We start from the raw sequence: 11,330 nt of genomic DNA, 5'->3' as shown, positions 1-11,330 counted from the left end.
TGACAGTAGCTTATTTGGTGTAATTTTTGCCATCTTTACATGTAATTATCTTAAATGATTGAATTTGAGAATTTAAGGTGGTTTTGTTTTCATATGTGTAGATCACAACTTCTGATGGAAATTGCTTCTTACTTTCTCCTAGCTATCTATAGCTACTAGTATGCATGTTGCTACTAAATTTTAGGTCATCTGTTGCTAGAACTTTCCGTTATTGTGTAATAGTTTGATACCAAAACTTTTTCGTGCCTTGTATTTTTTTCAAGTTTATGTGAACTTCTGGTCAGTTTTACCCTTTTATTAATCCAGTTAATTACTATTATGCTTATGCTAATACATAATTGGTTCATGATTAGTCTTCTCTGAATTTTTCTTCTCTCCTATGGGAATCATGCACCTACGCCATTTTTAATTTGGTTTTGCATCTTTGTCATTTGTCTCTATTTGTTGTATGTCAAGTTTGCATTTGAGGGGCTACATCTGACCCCCTCAATATTTGTTGTTTTGTAAACCATAGGAAAATTTTGAATTATTTTGATTGACTATTTAAATCTGCCATTTTTCTAGTTTGTATTTGTGGGGTTTCATTAATCCACACAATATTTGGAAAACATAGAAATTTTTTTGAAGAATTTTGTATATTTTTCCCTTTTTGCTGTATGTCTACTTTTTTGCATTTGTGGGGCTACATTAGGCACCTAAACATTTGTTCTTTTACAAATCATAGTATAATTTTTGGAATATTTTTTCTTTTGACTATTTAATTTTTCTTTTTTCCTGTTTCCATTTGAGGGCTTTACAAAATACACACAATATTTGTAATTTAGAAACCATAGAATTATGCATCCATTAAACATGATGGGTGAAGTCTGATCTAATGGATGCTTTTCCTATTTGCCATTTTAGCTTTCCCCTTTTCTTGTTTTATAAATTATGCATTTCCATCCATGTATGTTGTTCAGTACGATGATCACCTGCATTTTGTGTTACGTTGATCTAGTAGCAAATGTGGTAGCCAAATTTTATGTCAAATCTGTCAGTTGTGTAGCTAGATCAGCTACTTTCTCTTTGATCCAAATGTTGCTCTACCCGCTAGTTGTTATTTTGTTTGGCTGGGCCTGCTATCTTATTTTTTTCAACTTTGCCATGATGGGTGATGTCAGTAGCCAGATGTGCCTCAACCTGCTAGATGTATTTGTTGTCTATTTTTTTCTCAAATATTTTTGAAAATTCTCTAGAAATGCAATCCAAAGATTGGCTATATGGCTTCTTGCTTGGTTTCTGCACACTTTCAAAAGCTGTCAATTGATATCCAAATGCCCATGAAAACTCCAAGAATCTTTGGCTACTGAATTCATGTTGTAGCTCCCTTGGTCTTGCACACTTTTTTCATGTATGAACCTGCTATTGTATCAGTGCACTTTCTTTGTTTGTAGCTCCTTTGATCTTTGCACACTTTTTCATGCATGAACCTGCTAGTTGTATATGTGCACTTTTTCATGTTGTAGCTCCTTTTGATCTTGCATACTTTGCATACTTTTCTATTTAATTTTTGTTTGAATTTGTGTCTAGTTTATTTCATTTCATATATGTTGTTAGTTTTTTAGCAAATCTGTGTTAGTCAATTTTGGGTGAGGAACTTGTTTGTTTCACCTAGAATCCAGCATTCAGATTTTTTTTAGGTGCTTTGGGTGCCCCAATCACCTGTGTGAGGGCACCCAACAAATCACCAAATCCTACTTCTCCAAAGATTTGGGTGATTTGACTTGCCAAATTACATGGGTGAGGAGAGCCCTAAAATCACCCAAGTGATGTATAGACAGCCCTAAAAACTACGTACTGAACAAGACCTTAAATAAAAAAATAATACAATCTCTAATCCCAAACAAGGGATAAGCAAGTTACATTTTGGACAAGAGGCCATGTATGGTCTTCAAAGCACGCCATTTTGACTCGTCTTTATGCCAGTCTCAGTGGAGAGTTTCATGGGAGTTTCATGAGCATTAAATTCTATACCACATCAGCAATTTTTTTGATTTGGCAAGATCAATATGAGGAGAGAGGAGGGGGAGTTTCATTAAATGAGAGAGGATTCATCCTCATGAAACCCATCTGGCTCGGTTACCATGTACCCAGTCTTGGTAATAGTGTAACAAGACTGTGCATTGAGATTTAGAAACTATTGTGAAACTAGTTCCAAGACAAATCTATTTATGTAATTTTCAAAGATCCAAACTCAATACATAACAGAATAATCTACAGCTAGTGTTTAGAATATTCACTACAGTCTACAGGCAACACAAAAATAAAGGTCACTTAGTTATGCGTGGAGGGAGTATAGTAAAGTAATTTGCGCTGAATATATGAGCAACTTGTGCCGAATAATAATCAAGAGGAGCGACAAACATAAGGGTATGGGCGAAGCATAGACGTTCTGAATTAAGAAAAACCTTTTTATAGTCTTGATCACACTGATAAATACATTGACACTGGGCGAGAAAGCACATCCAAACTAGCCTCCTCATCTCCTACTCTGCCAATCTTGCTGAAACACAACACCTACGGCATTGCCGGGCTTCTGGTTCCTCACTTAATTACTACTACCTAGTAAAAACGCACCAACCATATACAATTAAGCCAATGACAGCGAGTTACAGAGCGCAGTGGCTGAACTAGTATTGGATGATGGAGCGGTAGTAGGTGTTAGGCGCCCAGTTGGCCGGGATGACCCGGTTGGCCACCAGCTTCCTGCCGGACTCGTTGGTGATGCGCAGCGAGAAGGGCGCCTGCAGCCGGTGGTTCGAGTCCATCCTCCAGATGGATCCCCAGGACTCGCGCATCGGCGTCCAGTACCCGGAGTTGGCCTCCATGAGGTCCACCTGCACCACGTCGCCGTCGCCGTCTTCGAACTCGACGAGGACAGCAAGGTAGACGGGGTTCGAGCCCTCCTCGACGTGGAACGTCACCTTCTGCCCGGGGTAGTTGCAGGGCACTCTGCATGTGACAAGTTTCCATTAGTCTTGTTCTTGTCAGGCTACAGTCCTAATCTAGAGATTAGGAGTAGGTACAGTAACTACTAAATATTTCCGCGAATCTACAGGAGTTTCACTCCTCCACATGCAGCGCAAAGTAGATAGACAGTGGAGCTTATATTCTGTTCAGGTGGGGCCTGCAGATTGTGGATTTGTGGCTCAGAGCAACGTGCGGCGCATGTTACCCACCTCTTGAACTGGATGTCGATGATGCCGGCGTGGCGGAGCTCTTCGTTGCGCCCAGGCTTGGCCATGGCGCCGAACGCCGTGCCGCTGAGGTCGAAGTGGTACTTGGAGACCGGGTAGTAGTTCATGTCAGTGATGATCACCGTCTCCGGGTTGCCGGAGCACGCAGCGTTGTTGACGCATCGTATCTGGAAAAAAGGCATCAAAACAGAGTGTGTCAAAACTCGAACCTGTGATGGAGCTTTCCCTTTCCATTACCCGCAGGCTCCAGAGTTAGCTTCGTCTGACCAATTAATCTACCTGGTAGCAGGAGCCGCAGCCCTTGCCGTCTTTGAACAGGGGCTGGTTGCCGCACGACGTCATGGACGAGAACGGCGGCAGGTTCACGTTCTTGAATCCACAGGCACCACCTGCATGAACGCACAAATGGACGCAAGTTTATGGACCGTTCATGAGCACGGCAAGATCGCCTAGCGTCATGCGCCGGCGATCATCGGTGATCATTTACCGCATACGTACCGTCGTCGTATGGGCCGGCGCCGGTGGGCGCGCCGTACCAGGTGGCCCTCGCGGCCTCCCAGTTGGGGTCGGCGGTGAAGTCGGAGGCGTTGAAGCTCACCGGCCTAGCGCACGAGCCATACGTGACCAGGAGCAAGAAGATCAGTGCAGCAAGTGCGGCTACCTTGGTGGAGAATGCCATCTTACTAAGCTAGGCAACCAGCGCTACTAAGGACAAGCTTGCAAGCTTGGGAGGGTAGTTTGTTCTACCACTGGGCAGACAGGAGAAGTTGTGTGCTTGGATGGTCTGGAACGGGCACGCTGCCGGGTTATTTATAGGCCGGAAAAGGGAATCGAACGCAGTGCGCCGCGATCGCCATCACAGCGGTCGTTGCGCCCCGACTTGCTTTGGTAGGGGTCACATGGCTCTGGAGAGCATATCATGGGAGGAAGAGGCTTCGGGTCACGAGAGAACTATTAAAAAAATGTAACGGCTTCTTGGCTGTTATGGCATGTTGTGTGTTATCAGCAGTGTCTAGTACTTGCTTACTGATCTTGGAACATTTTTAAGACTCCTGTCCCAGTGTTATGAACGGGAGATTCGTGCACAGCGGGATACAGAAGGAACGACAGGTCTGCAATTGAATCATGGGAGGACACTATTATTGACAAGTAATCATTGTATGGATTCTGTGTACCAAATCCCTGAATGATGTGTTGTGTAGCTACTAACTTACTAGTTAATATACTATACAGAGCTGGGTAGGAAGAGGTACCAAATCCGTTTCTGTTTCACTGGAAGTTGATGATAATCCAACACCTTTTTGCTGTCCGTCTGAAATTGAGAAGCCATGGTGGTTGCAAGATACACCCTACAATGTGAGTGCAGAATCGAGAATCCACTTAAGAAAAGAAAAGGGTTAATGCAGAAGCCGCCCTACAAGTTTGTGCCACGGGAAACACAGAGCCTCAATTTTGTAGAGGTGCAACTGTCCTGCAGGCTACCGAGTCCGCGAGTCCTAACTGGCTCCTATCCTAATTCTTAAGGGTGTTTTTGGTCGTTGTACCAAGTTGAATTTCTTGCTATCTGTCTGAAATTGGGAAGAAATGTGTGGTGGTTGCAGGGCACAACCTGCAACATGAATGCAGAATCCAGTTAGGAAGAGAAAAGGGTCAATGCAGAAGGCACCCTACAAGTTTGTGCCATATATGGGAAACACATGGGCAAGTTTTTAGAGATGCGACGACTGTCATGCAAGCTACCGAGAGTGTCCGGTAGTCCAAACTCTTATCTGAAGTTCCTAACGCTTAAGGATGCTTTTGGTTGTTTGCACCAAGTTGAACATGTAGACAGTGCTTGGTGTATCAAATGATACGTCAACGTGATGATCCTGAATGAAGGGTGGTCCCTGTGTTTGGTTCAGTGTACTGAATCAAGTCATCCAGGTTGATTACAATTTGAGAGAATATTCCGTTGAGATGCTGCACCATTCGAAGAAATTGGCCGAACGGCGCCCCCGCCCTGATGGCTCGCGAGCGCTTCTTGCAGTCAAGCTTTCACTCAGCTCTCCACTCTCCTCATCACCGCCTATGGCTAGAATAAATGTTAAAATTAGACAAATTATGGTATATTTTAATTCTAAAAATTTTAATGCAAACCTTGAACATACAAAAGTGTGAGTGATCTAGTGACAGTGCTGCTACACAAGCATCCAATGGCGTGGCCGGTGCCTCCGGCAGCAGTTGTTGGAAAATGGCCTCGAACTGAGGACGGTCACAGCAGCAAGAATGATACTGAAGGGACCTAACTGCTAAACTTCCTAGTGCTTTTACTTCTGCTTCTGCTTCTATTTCTACTTCTACTTTTACTTAAAACACCGCGAGTAATAAATGATGGTACGAAAAATGCAATCTACTCAATAATTTCGAATTAGCTGCCTTTTCAATTATAGGAACCCCAATTTGTAAGAAGGTGAACCGCTATTACATACAATTACTCTTTCATACAAACTCAACGCCTATATTCTAGCATATTCGTGGATGTCGCGGTAACTTCACCACCATGTTGTCCTCACTTTTCACCCACTCCCCTTTCGGAGCCGCACACCCTTCTGTGGTGGCACACCTTCGGCTGAATGGCGGGATTTCTGTCGCCTAGAAGTTCCGATCTTGATCCCTTCAATTTAAACACGAGAATTGTTGGAATAGAAGTTTAGAAAAGACAAGTCACAGTTTAAACACGCACAAATTTTACCGCGATTTGGTTTTACCGCGATTTGGTTCTCATCTGTTGACGGATCTTCGGTCCAAAGGTGCTTATCTTCTTTTAGCCCCTTTTGTTTTCTGGTTTGTTGCAGTTACATATTCTCCATGGCACTAAAGCGCAAGAGAGACAGTGGTGTCGAAAGTGTCGAAAGGTCTGATCTACCATAAAGGAAGTCTAAGACTCCAAAGAAACCGACCAATGTCTTCCGTCAGAGTAAAATAACTCAAGAGATGATGAACCAAGTGGTTAAGAGGAAGATGATTGTCGTCGGTGCCACTCGCCCTCCGTCTCCTTCCTAGGCTATTCTTGCTCCTAGAGATGATGAAGTTGTCGTCTATCATGAACACTTCTTCTCTAGGATGCAACACCCCTTTGATGTGCTACCAAGATTCTTCAGTTTTACTCATCATCTGACTCCGAATGCCCTCATTTGGCTTAACCAGTACATGTGGGTATGTAAAACCACAAAAGCTCCCCATTCGGCTAGCAGCTTGGCTTGTGCTCATCGGTCCACCATCAGTCCTAAGAAGCCCAATTCAGATGCTTAAATTTCATCTATCGTGACAATGTCAGCTCACCTATGACTGCTTACCACAAGTGGCCAAAGGACTAGAATCGCCATTAGTTTTACCACAAGGTTGAGATCGACCCCTAGACCAAGACTCACCCCTTAGTTATGAGAGAAATATATCACCTTCCTTTGAACTTCATTGCTGAGTTCGAGGATAACAATGAGAATCAACAATTCATTACCATGGCAAGAGAGATGGCAAAAATTTACAGCACCCTCGACATCGCCAAGGAGTATGGCCTTATCGAATACTTCCCATGGTTTTAAATAGCGGGCTATAGCCCCGCGTTAGCGGCGCTGTAGCATTTAGAAAATGCCCGCGCTAAGATATTGCCATTTGTGCCACTATGGCAGCTGTGACCGCTAAAGAGCCGCGCTAAACAGCTTAGCGCTAGCAGTAATTTAGCACCGCTATTCCCATTTCTATACTGGTGGATAAAAATGTGAAGCCCAGCGACATCCATGGCCATTTTCCAGCCATGCAATGCAATGTCATCTCACCCTGACATCCACGACCCTTTCCTTACCTATACTTTGCTTCAATTCAGCGGTGCTTCCTGATTTGATTTTGATGGATAGATGCGGCGTTATTGGCTCAAGCTCTGCCACAACAATGCAAATTGCTGGGCTGATGCTAATTCAACAGGAGATCTTTCTTTGAATACTTGTGTTCATCACTTTTCTTAATTACCATATGTTTTTTGATCAATTGTTTGTATTTTCATGCTTTTCTATAAAAATGCTATTTGTTATAGCTGCGCTATAGCTTCGCTACAGCCTTTTAGCTATTGGAAAAAAGATGTCGCTATTTCCCATAGCCCGCTATTTAAAACTACGCTACTTCCCTATCTGAGTGGGCTAGAGCATTTTTGTGTGGAAAGGCTCTTCGGGTCCTATTCCTATCCCCGATTTCAGAGAAAGCTTCAGGTAAACGAAACATCGTAAGTTCTCCACCCTTCGATTTTGATTTCTTGTTTCCACTCTCTTTCCTCTAGGCTGACCATCCATTGGCTCTAACCTTCTCTCCGTTTGTTTCCAGATGTCACTCCTAAGAGCATTGAGGTGTTTGCGGACTGCATACTTGGTGTGGAATCTCCCTCAGAAACATCTCCTAATTTGCTATCTAATGGTCATCGATCCTCATGAACAGCTCAAATCGAGTCATCAACTGAACCATCACTCTTTATTAAACAGTTGTCCTCAACTTCCCATACGGGATTAATCACTTTTTATAAGGGTCTGTTTGGGACTGCTCCGCTCCAAAAAAATAGCTCCATTCCACTAACTCCACTTTTTTATAGCCCCACTCCACCAACTCCAAGAAAATAGGAAGCTATGTACCTATTTGGCTACCGGATGCGAATTCAGCTCCAGGAATAGCCACTCTTGCTCTTAGGTGCTTTTTTCCTGCGATGCGAACTAGCCTCACGTCTGCGCCAAACCGCTGGGGATGTTGGCGTTGGCGTCGGGCTAGGGCTGGGAGTCATCTTCCATGAGGATTTGGCCATCGGAGCGCTTGACGATGCCAGCGGGGGAGTCCTCGAGCACGGAGAGGATGGGAGGTAGGCGGGAGACCGGCAGCGGTGCACGGCTGAGGCTAATGCCGGTGCCAGCACCGAACAGGAAGCCGTCCCACGATGCACAGGGCTCATCCCAGGAGAAGCCCACATCATCAACGGACATGTGGCCGGCGTCAACAAAGAATCTTGGGTCTATGTCGCACGAGCGCTGGTCGCCAGTGAACTCAGAGCGGAGTTTAACGGCGCTGTTGCTGACTTGTTTCTTGCTCTAAATCTCTACGCAGTACGACCAATTGGCGGAGCTGGAATGGCTGTCCAACTACATGGGCAAGGACAACTTCCCCACAGAGGACCTCAAGAAACTGCAGATCATCACCAGCGTCCCGCCAGCCTCCTCCACCGACACCGCCATGGTGTTCGTTTCCGCTCCTGTGGTGCTGCCCGACGGCGGTGTGCTGCCACCAGAGGCGCCCGTGCCAGGCAAGGCGCGCAGCAAGCGCTCCCGCATCACGCCATGCAGCTAGGCCTCCCGCCTGCTTGTGCTCCCGCCCCCTCCCGTGTCGCCGCCATCTCCGGCGTTCGCGGCCATCTCACCGTCCGAGTCTGGCACCACGGCGCCAGCGTTCCCGGCCAAGAAACCATTGAAGCCCGCCAAAAAGAAGGAACCGTCGACAACCCCGGAGCCGAACGCCACCACCGTGGCGACGGCTGCGTCGGCCGGGGAGGGGAGGAAGTGCCTGCACTGCGAGACTAACAAGACGCCGCAGTGGAGGACGGGCCCCCTAGGCCCCAAGACGTTGTGCAACGCGTGCGGTGTCTGGTACAAGTCCGGGCGCCTCGTGCTGGAGTACCGCCTGGCGGCGAGCCTGACCTTCGTGGTGTCGAAGCACTCCAACTCCCACCGCAAGGTGCTCGAGCTGCACCGCCAGAAGGAGGTGCACCTGCACCCGCACCACTAGTACCAGCCGCAACCGCAGGCAATGGGGCACATGGGCGCCGGGGCCACCGGCGGCCTAATGCACACTCCCAGCCCGCTGCTGTTCGACGAGCCAACGGGGCCGCTCATCGGCAACGACTTCTTGATCCACAACCGCATAGGGCTGGACTTCCGTCAGCTCATCTAGGAGGGCCGGAGGAAGGGGAGAGAAGGGGTGACAACGGAACAGAGGAGTTCGTGAGGGAGGGGAGGCGGCAGCGGCAGAAGAGAAACATGCGCGCGGGGGAGGAAAGGCTCGATCTTTTTCCCTCCGTGAAACGGTATGTGTAACCAGTAGCATTGGTGGGTAATTTCCACCCAACTCCAAGAGAGGTTTGAAACTATTGTTTTCGGAGCACCCTTTGAGGTGCTCTAGAAAAACCTTGGAGTTGGTTTCTAGATCCACCTTTTTTCTGGAGTTGGTGCTAGTGGAGCTCGAGGTGTTTGGCAAGATGAATCTGGAATGAAGCTGCAAAATTTGGAGCGGAGCAGTACCAAACACGCCCTAACTCCCTAACATTAATTATGGTCCATTCAATTTTATTGATTTAATTGAAAATAAAATAGGGCAAGCCTAATTAAATTGAACAATAAAACGGATCAGAACATGCAGGAAAAACTCTCAGTAATTTATGTGTTCATATTTGGTCGCCGAAGACAGGGACCAAGATAGCCGGAAACGAAAGTGGGCACGTGATATTTGGGTATATGGAAGTCGGTAATAGGGAAATTAAAATTGGATGACCGTGACAAAATGTAGGAGCACACTGAGCAGTGAGCACATACACATGTTATACACAGTACATGAGATGCATGAGACACGTTGACACAAGTCTTAAATTGGCATCATCACCACGATCCACAGTTTACTGGAGACGATACCAGTAGAATATGGGTACTCAGGCTTTCCCGGGACAAGTTTTTCCTAGCACAACATCTCGCAGTTCGTCAGGCCGTCACTGGTCACTCCCAGCGCGGTTCTCGTTTCATTCCCGGCTAAGGGCAAGTATATTGGTATCGTCTAATAGGTGGTCTCATGCATTGACATGTAATCTCGAGATGATTCAATAGGTAACCTGTCTGGTAGTGGTATATAATTCCTTAATTTGTGCATAAGAAAAATAAAATATTATGAGTTGCATGGCAACAATAACTCGTACAATGGTTGTTAAGTTGTCTCATAGTCCTACAATTTAGCTCATGAGGTGGTTGTTTCGCGAAGCAACGACCTCTTTCTCTCTCCTCACTCTCTCTCCTCCACATCATCAAAAATCGTACGTGGCACTGCATGAATGACCTATGAGACCGCTGACGTGTAGCAATATACTTGGCCTAATAACAAAAGATATGGAAAACATGTATGGCAAACCTAGAAAACAGACCGAGTCGGGACGATTCTTACGGCGACCCACGCATCACGAAGGACGATGGCAGCGGCATCGTGGCCGGCAGATGTGTGTGTGATACGAGTTGGCTGGGCTCCGAAATAGGCCCAACTGTTCAGCCCAAACTTAAACCTGAGCTTGTTATTGGGCCTGGACCGTGCCTAGCAGACTAGCAAGTCGACCTCCTTGGGCCAGGATTGGCCAAAATTAAACCTAGACTTCAAAGTCCCAAACAACCGAGTTCATGTAACATGAACTCTCAACACAGTGCTACTTCGGTTGAATAATGATAATCACTTACCTTTCCTACCTGAGCATGTGAGATCAGCAGCCGCTAGTTGCCAGCAAACCATCTGAATATTACACGACGCGAGCGGCCAGTGCGGCAGGCCGGCAGTGCCTTGCCTACCATAATTGCCTGGCAAGGTTGTTACAACGTTACTCGCTGGAGGCGGAAATCCGAAAGCGACATGGCAGGGTTTGAGCTCCTGACTTGGATGAAATTCGCGGGGACACCCGGCCGGAATTATTTGGCGGGCTGAAACAAAAAGCTCCCGACACCGGCATTGGGTGGGAGGGCGGGACGCCAAAGGAAAGAAAAGAAGTCAAGCAAGTCCGGGGGGGAGGTCCCCCGCGGGCACGATGATTTCACATGCTCGGCTGACACCGTCGCAGCAACCACCACGTTGCGTTGCGCTCGCCATCGCCTTCTCGCATCGCGCGCGGCTCCAGCCTCCTCCGGGGCAAGGGCGGGGGCGGAACTACCCCACATGGCCCCGCCCGCGCCGGTGCCCCCATGTGACCGTGCGTGCGCAGCGCTGCGTGGGGCCTGCTGCCACTCGGCCGCGCGCCATCGATCGGGCCATCCCAATCCACTCCATCCGGCAAGGCAAGCAAAG

The 11,330-nt window shown here is 47.0% G+C and overlaps 1 protein-coding gene and 1 pseudogene across 1 annotated transcript; one reads left to right on the top strand and one right to left on the bottom strand.

The window, feature by feature from the left end:
• Positions 1 to 2,425: 2,425 nt before the first annotated feature.
• Positions 2,426 to 4,037, bottom strand: LOC101757427 (expansin-B3). Its single transcript, XM_004983629.3, has 4 exons — positions 3,735 to 4,037; positions 3,516 to 3,625; positions 3,219 to 3,403; positions 2,426 to 2,991 (listed from the first exon to the last, which is right to left on the bottom strand). The coding sequence occupies exons 1-4, from the start codon at positions 3,913 to 3,915 to the stop codon at positions 2,670 to 2,672; spliced, it is 798 nt and encodes a 265-aa protein (XP_004983686.1). The 5' UTR covers positions 3,916 to 4,037; the 3' UTR covers positions 2,426 to 2,669.
• Positions 4,038 to 8,231: 4,194 nt separating this feature from the next.
• On the top strand, positions 8,232 to 9,194 carry LOC101780548 (annotated as a pseudogene).
• The last annotated feature ends 2,136 nt before the right edge of the window (positions 9,195 to 11,330 follow it).

This window comes from Setaria italica, chromosome IX (assembly GCF_000263155.2).
Source record: "Setaria italica strain Yugu1 chromosome IX, Setaria_italica_v2.0, whole genome shotgun sequence".
In the NCBI taxonomy this organism is placed as follows: domain Eukaryota; kingdom Viridiplantae; phylum Streptophyta; class Magnoliopsida; order Poales; family Poaceae; genus Setaria; species Setaria italica.
The sequence above is the reverse complement of the archived record's forward strand: the minus strand, read 5'-3'. Positions and strand labels throughout refer to the sequence as shown.